The sequence below is a fragment of the Geospiza fortis genome, unplaced genomic scaffold (assembly GCF_000277835.1).
Source record: "Geospiza fortis unplaced genomic scaffold, GeoFor_1.0 scaffold66, whole genome shotgun sequence".
NCBI classification, from domain to species: domain Eukaryota; kingdom Metazoa; phylum Chordata; class Aves; order Passeriformes; family Thraupidae; genus Geospiza; species Geospiza fortis.
This window is the reverse complement of record NW_005054312.1, coordinates 7,765,246-7,784,824: the sequence shown is the minus strand read 5'-3', so window position 1 is coordinate 7,784,824 and position 19,579 is coordinate 7,765,246. Positions and strand designations below refer to the sequence as shown.

At 37.3% G+C, this 19,579-nt stretch overlaps 1 protein-coding gene across 1 annotated transcript in view; it reads right to left on the bottom strand.

The window, feature by feature from the left end:
- Positions 1 to 8,849: 8,849 nt before the first annotated feature.
- APIP (APAF1 interacting protein) overlaps positions 8,850 to 19,579 on the bottom strand; it is a 14,956-nt gene continuing 4,226 nt past the window's right edge. Inside the window, exons 4-9 of the mRNA XM_031055813.1 lie at positions 17,456 to 17,504; positions 16,031 to 16,148; positions 14,847 to 14,982; positions 12,116 to 12,283; positions 11,459 to 11,581; positions 8,850 to 10,427 (exon numbers count right to left, since the gene is read on the bottom strand). Coding sequence (XP_030911673.1) covers positions 11,482 to 11,581; positions 12,116 to 12,283; positions 14,847 to 14,982; positions 16,031 to 16,148; positions 17,456 to 17,504 — 571 coding nt within the window. The 3' untranslated portion in view covers positions 8,850 to 10,427; positions 11,459 to 11,481. The remainder of the gene's footprint in view (positions 10,428 to 11,458; positions 11,582 to 12,115; positions 12,284 to 14,846; positions 14,983 to 16,030; positions 16,149 to 17,455; positions 17,505 to 19,579) is intronic.

The window sequence follows — 19,579 nt, the reverse complement described above, 5'->3', positions numbered from 1 at the left end:
AATAAAGTAGGATACGAATAAGAGGTTATTTATTCAAATCCTCAATGTATGCTTGTATTCCAAGAAAATAAACTTATCTGTATCAAACCACTTTTAGAATAGAAGACTTCACCAGTTACAATGATGCTGTTACATAGGTATTAAAAACTCCCTTCCCTTCATACCACACAAAGGGGTTTCTTCTGCTTTTATTTCAGGTGAACTTAACCCTTTTCTAGTCAGAACAATGCAGCATTTAACAGTGTAACATTACTGCATTCACAAAGGCACTATGTATCTCTGTTACTGCATTATCTTAAAAGTGCATTTACTCATTTTTACATGTCAGCAGTTGAACTGGGCCTGGTATCTTTTTTTCTGGGTGTCTGGAAGATTGGGATTCAGTGTCTTGAGTGCTAATGTAATACAGAGATCTTGCAGGAATAGTTTCTAGTAGAAGCTCACAGCAGCTGTTTTTCTGTCTGTATTTTGTTAAGATGCTTCATTATTAATGGAAATTCTAAGGGAGTTGTTATCCCATATTAACACATAACAAGAGATTTCAATCTGTTATTGAGTCATAATAGCTACTGGCGCAGTGTTTTTTTTGAGTAGAAACTGGTTGGAGAGCAACTTCTGGACATGTTCCTGCAGCAACACCCACTCTTCTAGGGAAAAGGATTATCAATGCAAATTACAGGGGTGTGTTTATTAAAGGTTACTAATTTGAAAAATGAAAAATTTGCTGAGATGAATGATTGGACCAAAGGAAGATTATAAGAAACATGGAAAGCAAAAGAGGTTTTTGTTAAAAGGGTGGCCTGGAATCTGTAATTGCTCATTTCTTTAGATTTATTCCAAAGTGCTTATTCAAACCTCCATTTCAAGATCAAGGACTTTTCTCAAGCTTCTTAAGTATTTGTATTAGAGATATCAAATCCATAGGTTCTTTTCCTTGTCATCTAAATTTCTTCTGGAATTGTGTACAATAATCAAAAGCCTGGAACAACCAAGCACATACATCAAACTTAAACGCTTTCAGGAGCCAAAATCTTGATGTCTTTGGAGGGTGTGAGCACATCTGTGTCAGGCTCTGAATGAAATATTTTTTGTAACTGACTCAGAAAAGAAGCTTTTACAATTCCATTTTATATAAATGACACTCATTCAAAAATCTCCAGTACAGAGTACACTGTGATTCCTTCTGCTGCTGAAGGGTCTTCATTTCTGCATCTCCCATGACAAAAGCTTTGCTGAGTGACAGTACTTTAGCTTCCTTCTGCTTACTCATATTCCTCTAGCTCAAGCTAAAAAACAAAACAAACAACCAACAAGTAGGACAGAGATGCAAGCATCTATTGATGAACTAAACCCAGAATAAAATTCAAGACTCCCCTGTCCCATGTAAATGACCTGTTGGTTGCTTGAGGTTTCATAGGTACCCACTGCTATCTCTTTCTGAACCAGTGAATAATTTCACACAGTTTTCAGCCAAAAGGAATGAGAATACTCCCACAAAATTTAGAATAACTAAAGTTTTAGCTCTTGTCTTGAGCTGGGAGAAACTTAGTTGTATGTCCTCATTACAAAAGGGTACCAGGTTTTCATAATTCTGAATAACTGCCTTGGATACAACTTGATGGAACGGGTACTTCCTTCTCCTCAGGAAAAAAAAATTCCCTGGTTACATTTTATTCAAAGACAGTGCTTAGTCATCCACCTTTAGGAATGGATTCTAGGTTGGGATTTCTCAAATAGGAGGAGGCTGCTATTCCGCTCTGTTCAGTCTAACACCCAGATATGGCTCAAGATTAAAGACCTACTGCTGCTCCCATTGTCTGCTACTGGCTCCTTATTTTACTTCACATACAGCTTGCATTTTAAAAATGTAAATTTTCTTCCATTGTTGAGTACAAAATTTTTACAAGGCAGTTCATTACAGGTATCAGAAACCTACCTCCTTTTTTTGGACAGAACTTTCAAGCTATAAATGCTTGAAAGATGCATAAGGAAGAACAAAACAGTTACAGAGCTTAGATACATCACAGAAGAGTCAAGCACCTGATATTACTTCTCTGAACAGGAATTGATTTGTACCCAGCTTGGAAATCACACCTTTCTCTTTGTGCTGGTTTTGGCTGGGATAAAGATAATTTTCTTCACGGTCCTTGGTGTGGGCCTGCATTTTGGATTTGTGCTGGAAACACTGTTGATAAGAGAGGGATGCTTTTTGTTTTTGCTCAGCACTGTTACACAGAACTGAGGCCTCCTTGCCCCGCCCCACAAGTGAGGAGGCTGGGGGTGTACAGGGGAGAGGACACAGCCTGGACAGCTGACCCAGATGACTGAAAACATGTCCCACACCACATGGTGTCATGTTCAGCATATAAATCTGGGGAAAGAAAGAAGAAGAGGGATCTGTTCAGAGTGATGGCATTTTTCTTAAGTCATCATCCTGGCTGATGGAGCCCTGCTTTCCAGGGGATAGCTCTACACTGCCCATGTGAAGTGGTGAATTAATTCTTGGTTTGCTTTGGTTGTGCATGTGGCTTTTGCTTTACCTATTGGACTGTCTGTATCTGACTGCTTGAATTGTCTTTTTTTCCCCTCCTGATTCTCTTATCCAGCTCAGCAGGGATCATTAAGCAAGTGGCTGTGTGGGGCTTAGTCTGGGATTAAACCATAACAGGAACTTGGAATTCCTCTAAGAACTCAAGTGTTGAAGTTGTAGTTTGGGGGAAGGATGTTGTGATTCTATACTGCTCTTGTGCTCTTGAAGCTGAATTCACTAAATATTTTAGGTAATCCCAAGAGCCTGTTTGGATTATGGAAGCTAATTCCCAGGGACATCTGCAAATCCTGAGGAAGTGTTGTATCTCCTGCTCCTGAAATCACTCTGTGCTCAGCCCCTCAAGGAGGGTGTGCAAGAGTTCTGCAAGGAAGTCTTCAGTTGCTTACATTATTCTTTATCCTAGTGAAATAATCTCTGGCCTGATCTTAGACTTTTTAATGTTTTAGTCTTTCTAGTCAATATAAAAAGCATAGAAAGCTACTGATAAATTTTCTCTATAGATGGAATTAGTCTGTCTAATTAATCAGTTATAGCCAAAAGTACATTTTCAACACAGAGGTGGCAAGGTACAAAAATACAATTTATGAAACCATCCTGACTTTAACCTCTCCTGGATAACAGCATTTTAGTGATCCCTGCTGTATTACTTGGATTTTCTGGGGTTTTAACACTAATTACTTATGGCTTTTAGCATGCCCCTTCCTGTTCATCTGCACCCTATTCCTCTGTTCAGGAATCTTTTGTTCATGGTAGAATTTTTTTTACCATGTATGAATAGTCTGTATTCCTTCTTTCATACTGAAGCAGTTCTCATGTGTGGGCAGTTCTTCTCTGAAGAAGTCTTTGTAAAACTGTCCCCTGTGTTGTTAGGATCAATTCTGGATATGATATGAGGGGGAAAAAAAATCAGAGACTGGTAAAGCTGGGCAAAGCAGACTGGAATCCTGCAGAGCTTTGAGGGATTTCTGGAAGTGAAGCTGTGAATGGACTATAATTAATAACAAAGGAAATAAGCAGAGTAGTTTTGGGATTTTTTTTCCCCCAGAGATTAAGCCTTCTGATAAATTTCTTCACATCAATTTCTGCATAGATTTCCAAAGGCACAGAAAGATGATAAGGCAAAGCTCATGTCTTGCATAATGCTGCTATATGGCATAATGCCACAGTTTTGGTCTCAGTGTTTCAGCTTGGGAACCTTTATCAAGTTAAACATAGGCTATTTTTATGGAGAGAAATTAAATATAGCTGGGATGACTGTCTTCAGTCCGTTGTCTCCCTATGGGAACAGCTTGCACAGTATTGTCATTTCATTGTCTTTGAGAATTTATTTTGTGCAATGTGAGTTTCAAGTTACACTGAGGGTTACACTCAGGTTACACTTATTGTCTACTCCATCAGCCTTTGTTCTCTTCTGGTTTGAATAGAATTAGCTCCTAATTTTCAGTATTGGATAGTTTTGCTTTTACCTTTTCAAAAATTTAGTAGGAATCAGTGCTGTATGAACTACTTTTTCATATATAGTAGTCTTCCTTACTGAGGACTAGAAGTTTCAAACAGGACGATACATCTTAATGTAGGTTAGTATACAACTCTTTTATTGATAATATTGAAGTACTCAGGCTACTAGAGCTGTACTATTTTAATCATAGTTATAGTAAATCATGGTACAATTTTCTAGTGGAGTGGAACTGTTTAATTGGTGTTTAAACTGAAATGGACAGTGATCATCATGCTATTTGTTTAACTGTGCTTATCTGCTAATGTTGCTACCACTGCTACTAGATGCTTTTTATTTAGGTGTCTGAGACCTTAATTATAATCTCTCTTTTTGACTTTCCTACAATTAAATAATCTGTTATCATAATGTTTGCTCTTTCCTCTTGTGCTATGGCTAGAGGCTTGATAGCCTGAGCTGTCCCTGAAATGCTACTGAATGGGTTCTCCTCCCTCAGCTGCTTTTCAGAAACAGCAGCTGCCCTCTTGTTACACCTACACATCTCTTTGTGTCCCTATTTATTTTAACCATGGCAAGCAAACATGACAGCATTGGGATTTCTTTGCCTCTTTTTTTTTCCCTGGTAATTGGATTTCTGGGTTCAAATAACTTACTTATCCAAGCAGAGTAAAAAAGAAAAAGAAACCAAATCTTTCAGGTATCACTACAGCACTCTAGCCATAAGCCTCTAAGCCTGTTTACCTGGAGGAAGTACCAGGTGGCAAGTATGACAAATTCTTTACTTTGATAATGAGATTCTCCAAATAAAGCTTCAAGCATGCACCTGAATTTAAAATGGAAATTGGGAACCTCCAGCCCTAAGTATTAATCTGTTCAGAAACAGCAGTGGTATGTACCTTGATTTTTCATGCTAATGTACTTTCTTTTGTACTTCTTTCTGCTGAACTCCTATGTGGACACTTCTTTATTTATATACAAGTTGAAAAAAGTACCTGCATTAGGAAATCTCATTGGTTTTGCTTATGTTTTTCATAGGTGTATTCCTGAACCCCTGTTTCTGTGGTGCATGCAATATTTCTGAAGTTATCATAACCTGAATGGGAGGGCATCAAATAAAATGATGACCCAAGAAGATGCTGCAGCTTGATTTTGAACACGTGACAGAAATTCATAAAAGGAATAGTTTTTTTATTGTATTAATTAAGTTGCAGGGACTGTTAAGTTAAACTTAAAATAACCCTTTTAAAAGTTGTTGAGGATAATGAATTACCCAGGAGGAGTTAGAGCCTGCTGCTGCCAACTAAAGTGCTTGGAGACTTGAGATAGAAGTGAACGATAAGGAGCAGCTTTCATGCATTCAAATAAATTACATGTTGGGCTTGGCTTAATCCTGGCAGCAGAATGATCTCAGGGGTTTTCCCTACGTTATCTTGGTCTATGATTATGCAAATATCCTTTTAATGTAGCGACTCCTTAACAGGAAATTAGTCTCATACTTGCTCATATGTTCTTGCAATCAACAGACGCTTGCAAAATCCTAGTGTGTCTGAGATACAAAAGACACATTAACTGTTTTAAGTACCAAAATTTTGCAAACAGACAATAACAGGACATGCCCAGATATGTCAGGGATGTAGCAGATGAATCAGGAAAGAGATGTTTGCAACACAAAAATATTCCTGGGTTTGAAAGTTCAACCAGAATGCAAATGGTAGTAAGTTTACATTTGGTTTCAATGAATGTAAGGAAAACACCAGAAGGAAGAAAGTCTTAGAGAAAAGCAGGATTAAAACTGAATAAAGCACGGAAATGAGACAAAGCATAAAGAAAAAAGAAACAGAATCATCCATGTTAAGTGCCCAGCAAGCTGCTGAGCCCAGGCAATGTGCAGTCGTCATTCACACATATTCCTTATCGCAGTGTTCTCAGGAACTGCCCTGAAATGGGGACTGTCAGGGTAACCTGCTTTGTCTGGAGAACAGGAACTAAAAAATGCCATTACAAAACAGAGGTTTCATCTGGAAAGACAGAGAGCTGGTGTCCTTTGGGAAGGGAGAAATTGGAGTCACAAAAATTGTGCTGTGTTACTTTTGGTAGTCTTAATGCACATTCGAGTAAGCAGGCCAGCTCAGTTCCTGATTTCTTGGGTTTGTAAATTCCTTCTAGGTGAAATCAAGTTATGTAACCTTTTTCTTAACTACAAGTTTCTAGCATGGAGAAAAAATACCAGTTAGGTATTTGATATCAAACTGTGACACAGCAGCGATTAAGTTGGCAGCTTGTACTCAAGGTGACCTTCTCTGTTTTTTTTCTTTTTTACTCCTGATTGAAATAAAGACAGCTACATCCTTAGAGTTAAGAGGGGAGCCTAACAAAATGAATCCCATAACTTTCCAATGGGATTTAGGGTAGTATCTGATTCATTCAAGGTCTTTTGAAACTCCCATCAAAGTGAACTGTTCAAGGCATGACCTTAAGGTAACAGTTCAATCAGCCACAAAATCTAGACATCCAGCTCTTTGTTTTAAATATAAAACCTATTCTTTCTTCTATATCCAGTGTATTCTGTTTGTAATAACCAGAAATTACCATTAGAGAAATTGAAACTAATCTGAGGCTCATTAAGGAGACAGAATTTATGCTTAACTACTTAAATAAATTCCTGTTGATCTGGTTTCTGGAGATTAACCTGTAATTTTATCTGTCATAGATGGGAGAAACTTGCTAGTCCAACAGCACAGTCTCTTAGAGTTAAAAACCCCAACAGACATATAAAAATACAGAGTGTGTTTGTCAATGCTACTCAGAGTATATGAATTTCCACGATTGCCCATCCAGACAAACATGCTCAATCCATTTTTTGTATTGAGCATTAGGCAGTCACTGGTTTTCTTTGACTGCTCTAGCAAAAACTAGCAGATGCTAGATTAAGTGTGAAGACTATAGAAAAATTAAAAAAATTTAATATTTGGAATTGCTTTTGATTTCAATAGATTAAAATCCTAAGAAACAGGCAATGGATGTGGTTCCACTAGAGGTTTCACCTCCAAAATAATTCTGCAATGGTTCAGTCAGTATATGCTGAAACTCTGGCACTCATATTTAGCAGAAATGCAAGCCTGTGCTAATCAAGTCAACCAAAAGCCAGATTTTATTTACCATTCATTATATGCAGCAAAACCTTTAGCAGTACCAGAATAAATGCCTGAGAGCTCCTTTTCAGACCTAGGGACTTAAAAATTCACTCTTAAAAATCAGGTCAGGTAGCATTCTTCTGGGGTAACATTAAGCCTTTAACATTAAGCTGACTTGAAATTTAAGCAAATGTCCAGACACATGAAGGTTCAGATTAGTTGGTAGCAAAGTGCAATCACAGGCTCCTCTACCCCTGTCACAAATGTCTGTCTCATCTCAGAGGGCTGTCCTTGGACACAGCCTGGCTCTGTAAGGCACAACTTTCTATTGTACCTAGGAAAACAAAACAAAATCAAAGCCTGCAAGGGTTCACCTCCCCTTAGAACAAACCTGAAATACAAATATGAAGTGGCTTGAAAAATGAAGCATTTCCAGAGGTTTTTAAATTATTTTGAAATCAGGAAGGATTAATATCAAGCTATATATTTTCTTCTACTCAGTATGAGAGGAACCCATTTAGAGTGTTCTAGGGATCTTTTTTCCCATTCACCATCTTCTGTAAAAGAGCAAAAAGCTGTTAGAAACCTGTTTGCCAAAACATGTAGAAAAAAAAACAATTTAGAGGAAGGCTACTGGTTTATTTGTAATGTTCCACTAGTCAGTGGGCTTTTTTAATGTTAATTTTTAAATTAAAATTTCAGAGTTGAAGAGGATGCCAACTGTTCAGGCATTACAGCATTTACAACAGAACACACATTGGCATCATAACTGCTTACGGTAAGTTAAGAGTTCTATCTCTTTAACGTTTCGAGATCCTGTATTCTGCAGTTTTATTTCCTTCTTGGAAAGCAAGCAGGATGTTTGCTAGGAAGTTACTTTTATTGAGAAATGTTGGAACTTACTTAGCTTTTTGGATGAGCCATTTAAATGGGAATTATGTCATTCTGCCATGAGCCTATCTGTGATACTAAACCTAGATAATCAGCTTTGGTGGAGATCAAGTCTTTGCTGCAAACATAGAAAAACACCTAGCTGGCTTAAAAGTCTTATATTCACATCAGGAAAAGAGATAGACTTAAAAATTATGTGAGTCAAGGAGCTTTGAATCGTATGAGACATTTTTCTATTTTTGTTCTACATAATCAGAGCTGTACTGCCAGAGCTTTGTGAGCACTTCAGGAAACAGTAATCATTTCACAGGGTTATGAAGCCACCAGAGTTGTGAAGGCATTAATTTCTTTGATGAGGATTCATATGAGAAGACATGAGAAGGATGCATTTAACTAATTTCCAAAAATCGCTGAATGGGACTCTGAGCATCTAGGAATCCTGTATGAAAGAACTTAACTACTACTGTAGAAATGTGATTATTTACAGATTTTAGAAAGGCTACAGAGCAAATTGTAGCTGCATGAGAAAGTGAATATTGTAACTAACACAACCCCAGAGGAATATATTTGGCAAAAAATACCTTTCCTCATGAGTGTTCTTTTATGGTTTGTCTTTACATATGCAAAACAAAAAAACATCAAATGTAAAATTTTCTTCATGCTTATAAAACATCAGTATCATGGAACGATACAATTATCATCTATTCTGAAATCATCATCAGAATACCACACAAAGTTATTTTTTGCAAAAATCAGACAATTTAAATAAATAATTAAAGGCCACAATGAATAGATGGCAGCTAGATTTCAAGACTAATTGGATTGTCACATGAAGTGTTTTTATTAGTACATCCACAGGGGAACAAAGCTAAGAGAATTACAACTGCTTTCCCTTAAGGTCAGCTCCACCTTTCAAGTCTTGAACACACTTCAGAGATATTTTATGCTTAAGTGAAGCAGCCTGTCCAAAGTCACCCCCTGGTCTAAAAATAGCATTTTCACACAAGTTCTTACTGCAATCCACTAGACTCAGAAGATGTGGAATCACTGCAAACTATTTGCCACTGACAAGTGTCTAATAATGAAAAAACATATCAATAAACTTATAGCCAACAACCTGTAGTTACTCAGTGATAACCATTATTTCACCATAACCAAGGTCCCTCTAAGGGTTAAATGTTGCACACTGCAGGTACAGAGGTACAAGAGGGAAGGGCAAACATGCCTAAGGTACACAAAACACTGACCTTAATTGTCCTCCCCAGGAAAAGGGGGAAGTGGTGTCTGCCACCTCTGGCATCAGCCGTGTCCTATTGCCCTGGTTCCAGGTTCTCTCTGGACCCACCTTTGACTTGATTCAGTGTTTTTATCAGTGGCTTAGTAGGAAATAATTGAAACAATTTTTCCCCCACATCCACAGTAGTTTAATGTTAGGCTGAAGAGTTAATTCATCTCATGGAAGCTCCAAAAAAGTGCCAGAGATGATAGAAGGGGAAGTGGTGGGAATGCACAGCCCCTAGCAGAAACCAGGGTCAGCTGGCACTTCCCCTGGCTCAGCTCACCCTCGGGACTGAAGTCTCAATACTCAATTAGAAAATTGGTCAATTGAGCTTACACTGATGCCACCAGGGGGCCATTCCAGAAAATTTTGAAAGAAGACACTGTCATAATTATGTGAGACTTTGTTTTAATGAGCAGGTTGATTAAATCTACCTTAGGGTGGGGGCTAAGCAGAGGTCAAACAAAGCTGTTATTCAAAGTAAAGGAATTTAAAAAGGTAAGACCCAGAGCAGTCCCTCAGTAACAACTGCAAAATGCATGCTAAAAAATTTTCTTCTCATTATAATGACAATTAGGAGAGTTTAAAAATACATATGCTACAGGCTTAATTTAAAAAAAAGAAAAAAACCCCAAAAACATAAACACGAACATGGTATGAAGGAATCAACAGCTCAAACAATGCTTTAAACTTTATTAACTTCTAATTAAGGGGCTGTCCTCACTTTTTTCTGGAAGAATAAAAGCTACAATAACTTTCAGAAATGCAGACTTATTTCAATTTAAATGATGCAGCATTAGGACAGGATCAGTAAGTGCAGGTTGTTAAAATATGAATTTTAAGGCACAAAACCAAAATGTGACATTAATTCTCCAAAGTTTTTCAAAGTATTTTTGCATCTGAATTTTCATTCCTCCTACTGTGGAATTCGACAGGACTTGGAAATTGCAATGATTGTTCAGTAGTTGGGTTTTTTTTAACTCTGCTTTAATTCCTGGGTGCATTTAACAGTTAAAAGTTCCTGCTGAGATTTGTAAATCAGCTGAGGATCAGCACCCCCTTCTGGCTTCAATAGTGTGGGGTGAAAGCTGGAACTCCCATCATCATGTAATAAACCTGTACAGGAGAAACAAAATAAAAGCAAAAATATTCTAAAACTTGTCACAATAAAGAGGCAAAGGAATACTAATGCCACTACAGAAGCCCAACTTATCCAATTGCAGGGGCTGAGGAGTAATTTTAGAATGGCCCTTGTGGGCCATGAGGTAGCTTTGCGCAGGAGTGGCAGCCAGCGTGTCCTCATCACTGCAGGCAGCAGCAGCAGCAGCACCCTGAATGCCTGCTATGGCAGAGGCTCACTGACAGCAAACCTCCTGCCCCACAGCTTTGGTCAAGAAATTCCTTTATAATCTCAGTACTGGTACCTTTAAATTTGTATTTTCCAACTCTGAAACGTTATGCTACCACTGCATTTTGCCATACCAAGCTGTACATATGTGAGAATTGTTTCAGGTATCCTTCAGGTAGAGTACACCCTAATCATATTGTCTTTGGGCTTTAACAATTTCTTATGAAAACTTTCAAAACGGATCATTGCTACAGTAGAAAACAGAAAGTCAATGTGATTTCCTACATGAGGTAAACAGGTAACACTAATCAGTAAAACTCAAACCAGCCACACTGAAGGAAAAAACCAAACCCCGTAAAACCCCCAACCAACCCACCACATATGTAATATCACTGAGATGGTCTGAAATCAAACCTGATCCTGCAAGCAGAAGAACAAATGTGGGTGTTCAGACATCTCTGTCCACATCAGCTCGCTAGGCTCTGGCCTTTTTAGTCCAATGGCCTTTCAAGTCCATTGCTTGATATTATTTTGTTTTAAAAAGAAATCCCACTCCATGCTGTACATTGACACTAAAGATCCACTGGACATACCTAGCTATTAATATATATATATATTTTGCTGCATTGTGCGGAAAAGCAGCACTATTTCAGGCACAGGCACAACTGCAATGGTAATGGAGCAGACTGGGGGAAGATGAGCAATACTGAAGTTTCCTGAGTGGGAAAGCAGACTGAAGTGATGGTGTCATCTATAGTCTCTCCCTCCAAACAGATCATCTTTACAGATAAATTCACACCTGAGGATAAATGTTGTTGACATTTACAAGATCCCATTTTCTCCTGCTGGATGTTTTGAAGGATCTAGCCCGTGCTGCTTCATCTGCACTGCGATATCAAACAAGTAGTCATAACATTCACACCTAAAATAAATAGGGAAAAAATGCAATGTAAGTAAAGCTCAAGCCTTATCATGTTTTATGAAAATTAGTATTTTCCTTCCTTAAGATTTTATCACCAATGTGATAGTCTGACTGGACAGCTCTATTATTGTTTATTTCCAATGCTGTGGAATGGAAAGTGCCACTTTCCTACATAATATTGATTTGCTGCATTTCCATCAGCAGATGAGGTAAATTCCAAAAATGGGACTACGGAGGGCTACACAAACAGTATTGGCAGGTGTCATATAAAAGCAGAGACTGCCTGCGTGTTTCATATGAGAAGGGATTTGTTGACTTGTCTGAAAGGAAAATGTTGGCAACCCTATCAGACAGCACTGATATGGAAGGAAAACCAAGCAATGGAATCATGGATGAATCCATTCCCAAAAGCTCCCTATATATGCAGTGAGGCCTTAATATGCTGGATCATTGTCCATGGGCTGGAAATATACATGGCATTAAGTTCATTAAGATCTTGAGGCTAGAGACAGCATATTCCTGAACTGTACTCACATAGTTTTGGCTTTTTCCCACGTCTCTCCCCATACATAAACACCGTGACGTCTGACCAGCACAGCACAAGAGTCTGGGTACTCTTCCATTGCACGTGCCATTCTCTCCTTGAGATCCCTCTCTTCTGGTGTATTCTCAATAATAGGAACCACTAGTGTATCATCATATCTATAAAAAAAAGACATCTTCATGTATTTAAAAAAACCCTGTGCTTGGATGTATGAAACTTTTCCCTAAGAAAGAAATTATCCTCTGACTGTAGAAAATGTTAAATTCTCAGTACTAGATTTTATTCTCTTCTCTTGTGAGTCATGCTGTAGCACAGGAATTCTCAGGAACATCTCTCACTCCCAAACACATATTACGCTGGCAATACCTGAGCTACACTTGAGGCACAAAAAGAAAACAACACTTTAATCTATTAGGTGTAGCTGTTTATTCCCATATCACTTTGCAGCTGGGTCCCTTTACAACTTTTTCAAACTTTTCATCCTGTACTGGCATCATCTACAAGTTTTACCTCAGATTAAATTATTTAAAAGAATCATATCACAGAGAAGGAAATGAAGCTGTTTGCTGGAGAGCAGAAAAGAAATTAATTTAGGTAGTCCAAAAAGCCCCTGGAAGATTGTCCTGCTAAGGCATATAAATAGAAAGTAGAGTCAACACATGAAAAATAAATTCTCTGTGATGGAGTCATTGGTGGGCTACATGTGATCTTAAGAGAGCCTGAGAACCCCAGCTCCAAAGACAAGATGATGCACGTTACTCAGTGGAACTTGCCTAAGAGTTTCTTCTGAAGGAGGACTGGGATATTTGGCATTGTTTGAACCTTAATTAACACTAGCAGAAACTTGTTTAAATAGTTTTAATAAGTCCCCAGTTCAGGTTCAGATTTATCATTGAGATCACATAGATATTTCATGAGTGGATGCTAGTAGTACTTTCTTTTGTGAAACACAGAAAGAAAGCAATGGTAAAAAACCCAACACCAACAGCTTGTATTTGAAATCAAATAGTCAGAAGATAAAGTCTCATCTCTTATGGTTCTCAACTGACACTTTCTCAAGGAAGGCTATAAAAACAGTGAATGAAGAAAGTGAGGTAGCATTTGAAGCTCTGACTCTCACAGATTTGGAATACTAAAATTACACTCGGAGTGTTTGTTACTAATGAGGCCAAATGAGTAAATGGATTGGCTTCCTAGGTTCTGCTTTCTGCTTGAGCTTGGAAGCTGCTACAAGTATGAAAACTGATTCCTAACCGGGACTATGAGCTTTCTATCAAGAACTAATACCTAAAAAATGTCAAGAAGATTCTGAATGAACTAAATACTTGGGATCTCTTTTTTTAAAAAATTGAAATATAAGCAGCCTATGTTTAGTCAAACACGGATGTAAAATACCTTATGACAGTCTGACTTTCAAACCTGTTTACTACTGATCTAATTCTCCTTCTATGGAAATCAAAGGTAAAACTAGTGTGGCATCACTGGAGTCATATTTAGGCCAACATATACTTCTGATTATTCTATCTGTAGCATTTTCCTGGACAGCTTCCAGAAAAGATTTATGTAACTATAAACAACATGCAATCCCTTTTTTGAAAAGCACCATTTTGTATTTTGAATCCAAGGACCCATTTTTCCTTCGAATTCAGTGGGGAGTCTTGTGTGAGGCAAGCCAGTGGAATCAGTCTAGTGTGAATGAACATGTGCTTATGAGCCATATAACCTGGAGCTTTGATTTCTTCAGTGTTTCTGGTAAATTAATAGAATGACACAGAAAACTTGGAGGCATGCAACCCAATAAATCCAATGTTTCCTGACTAACATTTAGTAGTGCTTGAGAGCTCAAAATACATATTAAAAATTGTTGTGGATTTTTAAAAAAACAATGTTGTTAGACAATTGAGTACAAGGGTTTGCATTTTACCACATTAAAAATGCACATGCTAATGGTGACAAGAAAGTAAAGTTGGCAAGTCGACCAAAATGGAATAAAATACGCCTGGGCGTAAAATCACATATGGCTTGCTCCCTTGCCAAAGGGCAATAGTTAGATACAAAAATTAACATCAAAAAGTGGAAAGAATTTAGCATTTCAATTTCTCATCTCCTTGTCACATGTTATATAAATGTTGTTTGCAGATCCCAATTCAACACTCTGTGGGTGGAGACCTCAAAACAAGCCATCACACATAATTTGGAATAACTCAGCACTTACCTCAGAGCTCATCCTTGAAAAGTAATAACATTATCTTTAATGAGCTGTTTATTCTGAATTTTCTTTCAAACTCTGTCAAGTAAATCTGAAATCCTCTACTCTCTTAACATGCCCTAAACTAGCACAGGCAGTGATATGTGAAGTCCACCCAAATGTAGTTTGTACATGCTATCAATCCAACCTGGTGTTGGCTGGCACCAGTTTCAGCTGAATGTTGTACAGATGTGGCAACATCTCAGGATGTAGCTCTTTATTTGGCTTCTTCCTGTAGCTCAACAGACCACAGCAGCCTTGGCATTACAAGATCTTATCTCAGATCTCTTACACAGGCTTCAGATCTTACAGAAAGCCAGTGGTGACTCATTCATTCCAGAGGTCTTTTTACTTCTTATTCTTAATACTTTGTATTATACACTTTCAAGTATATAACTCAAATGACTTGTATTGATATTGCTGAAAACAAATGATCAAACACCACACCTCTTTTCCTAAATATAGAGAAGTACCTGTAATAGCCTCCTGAAGTACACTTCTGGATTCCTTTTATCATCTCCTGATGGGTAATAGAGAACTCACTCCCTGGGTAAAGGAGGGTAGCCATAACAGCAGCCTTGGAATGTGTATGGATCACTGCGCCTGCCCCTAGGAGCAGAAAAAGAAAATTTAGAATTAATTTTAAAATTTCTCTATTATGCAAATTTTATTCACATACTTGATTCATTTCCTTTGATTAGGCATCTCAGCAAATGTTGATTTGCTGTATGAGAGGAAAAAATATACAGCAACTTAAATGAAGGTATGAGGTAAATACTCATATAAGGGATAATTATGGATTGTCTTAGGACACTTGTGTTAACTTTCAGTTAGTGACACATTCCAGGAGAGACACTGCTTGTACAAATTCAAGCAGAAACACTACTTGTACATTTCTTTACATACTACAATGACTGAGACACTTTTAATTTTATCAGAGTTCTGAGGTTATAGGGAATTCCCAAACTTATTTGTTAAATGAAAGTTTAAAGCCTTTTACTTTCATGTTTTCCTCAATTATCTGCTGATTCTCTGAAAAAAATTCATCATCTTACTGTGTCATGATGGAAAGATAGGTAGACAATAATTATAATCTACTTAAAGATGCAATGCTGTTATTCCTTGAGGACACAATGTAAGCTGCTTGTGCAGGAAGACCAGAAGAGACTCCCGAAATCCTTTCTAAAATAACAGATGTAAATTTTACACAACATCAAAAACTCTCTATTACTATCTACCTGAAAAAGAAAGGTTTCATACTGTTTTCAGCTATTCCTATTTTATAACTGTTAATCTCAGCCAACGGATGCAAAAGGATTTAAACGGTAATAGCTGAATTTGCAAAACCACTGATGTAAAACTGCTGTAATCCTGGGCTTCCCCTGCAACCTACCAATATTCTGCACTAAAATCAGTGCTGAAAACATGATCACAGGCATAGCTACAAGAGAAGATTAAATTGCAAATGATACTGACAGGATGTTACTGTGAATTATATCCCACTGTATATATACCTTTGCATATCAATTAATTTTATAGTTTCATGTTTATTTCACCGTAACTTCTATATATAAAGAATATGGTACTGAATAGCAATTTTGTGGATGTACATATACAGTGTTTCAGTCACTGCTGAACTGCAAACATTGCTACATACCTCTCATAGTGTAGGCATTCATAAAAAGAGGTGTGCACTGGCTTTTCTTTAGTTTCTTGTGCAGTGGAGGACCACTGATGTCCTGTTCATTCATGTCACAAACAAACATATCTTCTGGCTGTAAGAAAGAAGAAATTATTTTGATCTGTGATAGTTTTGTTTGATATTTAACCTCAAATAGTTTTGTTTTCCCTCTAAGGAAACAAATATATACAAACCATGTATTTAATAGAGAATGTGATTTGAACTTCGTAAAAGTGCTGTTATGCTCCACATTTATTCCAGCTTCTAACACTACTTACCAACATTGTGTAATGGAAATTAGTTATTAGGTACTCTTTTTCGTCAGACTGATGCCATGCAGATATTTGTAAAACTACAATTTTCTCAGAAAGGAGATAGTGTAGCTCAGTAATAACTGATCAAAAGGAAAAGTAGTAACTGATTCAAAATAAGAAATGTAGATGCACTTTTCCTTCCCTACTTAAAAGAACCAACAAATGACACAAGTTAAACTTAAAAAACAATACATTTAACTTGTAGAACTATTTCTTTTTAAACTTTGCTTTTAGTAGCTTTACATGAATGTTACCTTCGCATCAATTAACTATTCGTAATAGTGCAAAGAATTGTTCAGGATAGTAATAAAATTTTAATGTTATTTTAAAAATCAGTAGAAAATACAATTACAGGAGATTTCCTCACTGACTGCGCTCAATCCTCTGTTACTGTGAGCACAGACCAGAGCATTGTGGTTATCTTACATACCTTTGTCTGCCTTACTTCTCCACATCCCCAGCAAACATTGCTCTAAGAACCCAAGTTTCTATCAGAGAAGAAACTCCTTTCCCTCCTCACTGTATTTATCCTCAGATTTATGAGATGACAAATCCTTTTCATGTATTACTCTATTCTGGGGGAGTTCCTGCTGTCATAAAATAGGTATTGTTTACCGTTCCCCCCTCCTCTTCTATTTTGGGTTTTTTTGGAAAACAGAGACAAGGTTACCTTTTCATGGGGAGAGCCCAGTTATTTAGTGAGAACATTAAGACAAATATTTGCAATCACTCAAATGAAAATAAACAGCAATGAGGTGTTAATGTCCATTTACACGGGTAACTTGAAACTGTAGCCAGACAGCTCTAGCCAACCAAGCCTGACAAAGAATAAAGCTGGACTGGAGTAATGCTCCACTCTCATGCTGCTTTGTGTTAATTTACAGCAAGGAGAACATCAAGACTAATCTACACTGGCCACAGAAACACATACTGGCTTGCTATGATAGTGGAGTACTGGGAGAAATCAGCAGTTGTTTCAAATGTATAACAAGTTTGTAACTTCACATAAGGAAAAATGAAACTCTAAACAAAGGCACTTTCATCCATCTCAAGATGAGCTCTGAGGTAAAAGCACAGTTTAACACACCTGTATTCTTTCCTTTTGGACTCCGGAAGGAGCAATGTAGATTTCATCCCTAGGAAAAGTTGCAGATGAGAAAAATCAGTAAACACAGCTGAGCAATGACTGTCCCACTGGACAGGCATTCGAGCTCTTGAGCCACTGAAAAGGAAACAGCAAATCTAGACCCTCACAATTAAAAAACCTTCTTGTTCTTCCCATACATTGACAGGTAGATAGTTTTCAAAATAGAACCAAATTGTACAAGGGCAAATAAAATCTTGCAGGGGTACAAAACCCTGCTTTCAACTTGACAGATATCCGAAACACATGTAAGAAGTGCAGCCTTATTTTTCCAACAAAGAAAAACAGCCTCTCCCTGCAGTAACTCAAATTCAAATTCCTAGAATTCAGAATAAAAATCTAATTAGAAATTGCAAACAGATACTGATCTGTGACAAGGCAGGTGACAAAACCATTATATAAAACTCCATAACCTATCTTTAAACAGAAATAATTATCTGCAACATTCAACATTGTAAATACTTTTTTTTTTTAAGTATGCAGGTTAGGTTTCTAGTGCAGTTCCATGTTTAGTTGTGTTGATAAAGAGATAGCACAAATTCAGTGCAATTAAATGACTGAAATTTAAGGAGAAGTGCATCACGTCTTGCAAGGAGTACATGAACAAAAAACTGTAAAAACGGATTGAAACTAAAATGATTTCAAGATGGCACTGCATTGTTTTCATTATTAGCACAAAAACCCCAACGATACCCTCTCTCTGAATTGCAATCACCATTTGGCTTCAGCAGTCATGTACTAAATTCAGGAGCACAGAGACATCTAGTGAATAATTAGTCAAGTTACAGACACATTTCCTATGGACCATGGGATCCTTGTAGTTCTGGACAAGAGTATGGAGCTGGTGAAAGGTCTGGAGCACAAGTCTTGTGAGGAGCAGCTGAGGAAGCTGGGGGTGTTCAGCCTGGAGAAAAGGAGGCTCAGGGTGACCTCATTGTTCTCTACAACTGCCTGAAAGGAGGCTGTAGTCAGGTGAGGCTGGTCTCTTCTGCCAGGTAACCAGTGACAGGACAAGAGGAAATTACCTCAATTTACATCAGGGGAGGTTTAAATTGGATATTAGGAAAAAAATTCTTCACTGAAAGGGTTACCAAGCACTGGAATGGGCTGCCCAGGAAAGCAGTTGGCTCACCATCTCTGGAAGTTTTCAGAAGACCTTTAGACATGATGCTTAGGAATGTGGTTTAGTGGAGAACTTAGCAGTGGTAGGTTTATGGTTGGACACTCGATAATATTAAGGATTTTTATCAACCTAAACAATTCCATGATCTTAATTCTTCCAAAAATAAAAGTCTTAATTTGATGTACTATTCATAGTGGTAAAATGTCTCTGAAGCACAGAAAAATGTGGCTATATAATATTTGTAATTTTTGACATTCATGAATTAACACTGCCGGCATGGCATTAATTTAGTCTTGATTCATTTGTATGAGCAGGATAAGAAATCAAGTGGTAAACTCAGTTACTTATGACAGACACACAATTTTTCTTAAACCAGATTTTTTTATTTTTTAGAACTTAACCAGAAAATCTGATGATAAAATAAAGTCTTCAAATGCAAGATACCTCACAAAGAATTCTACATCCATTTTTAACATGCTATCCCAAGTCCAAATTGGCATTTTTTTTCTTTGATAGTTGATATGAACTGCACAGTGAGTAAGGCTGATTAAGATTACCTGGTAAAAACAGTTGTTATATTTGAATCAAATTTCAACTGTTCCTTTACATTTTCCTTTCTAACAATGCCAAGTAAACAAGCTATAGAATTACTAAGGAAAACTATTACTATCTTAGTGCATTCTCTGATAATGACATTTGTCTTGCCAAAACCAACAGGAGTTGCACTGGAATGACAAAGAAAATAGGCTGCATTTAGGTACTGATGACAAATTAGTGCTAGAAAGGTCTTCCCACAGAATTTACCCTCTTTTAATTCATCTCATTATTATTACTGTTGTGGCTTTCCTTGCAAAATCAAGCAGGGAGGCAAAATGATCTGCACAAAGTCCAAACAGAACAAGTATGAGCATTTATGAGCATTTAGGGTCTTTTATTCATATATA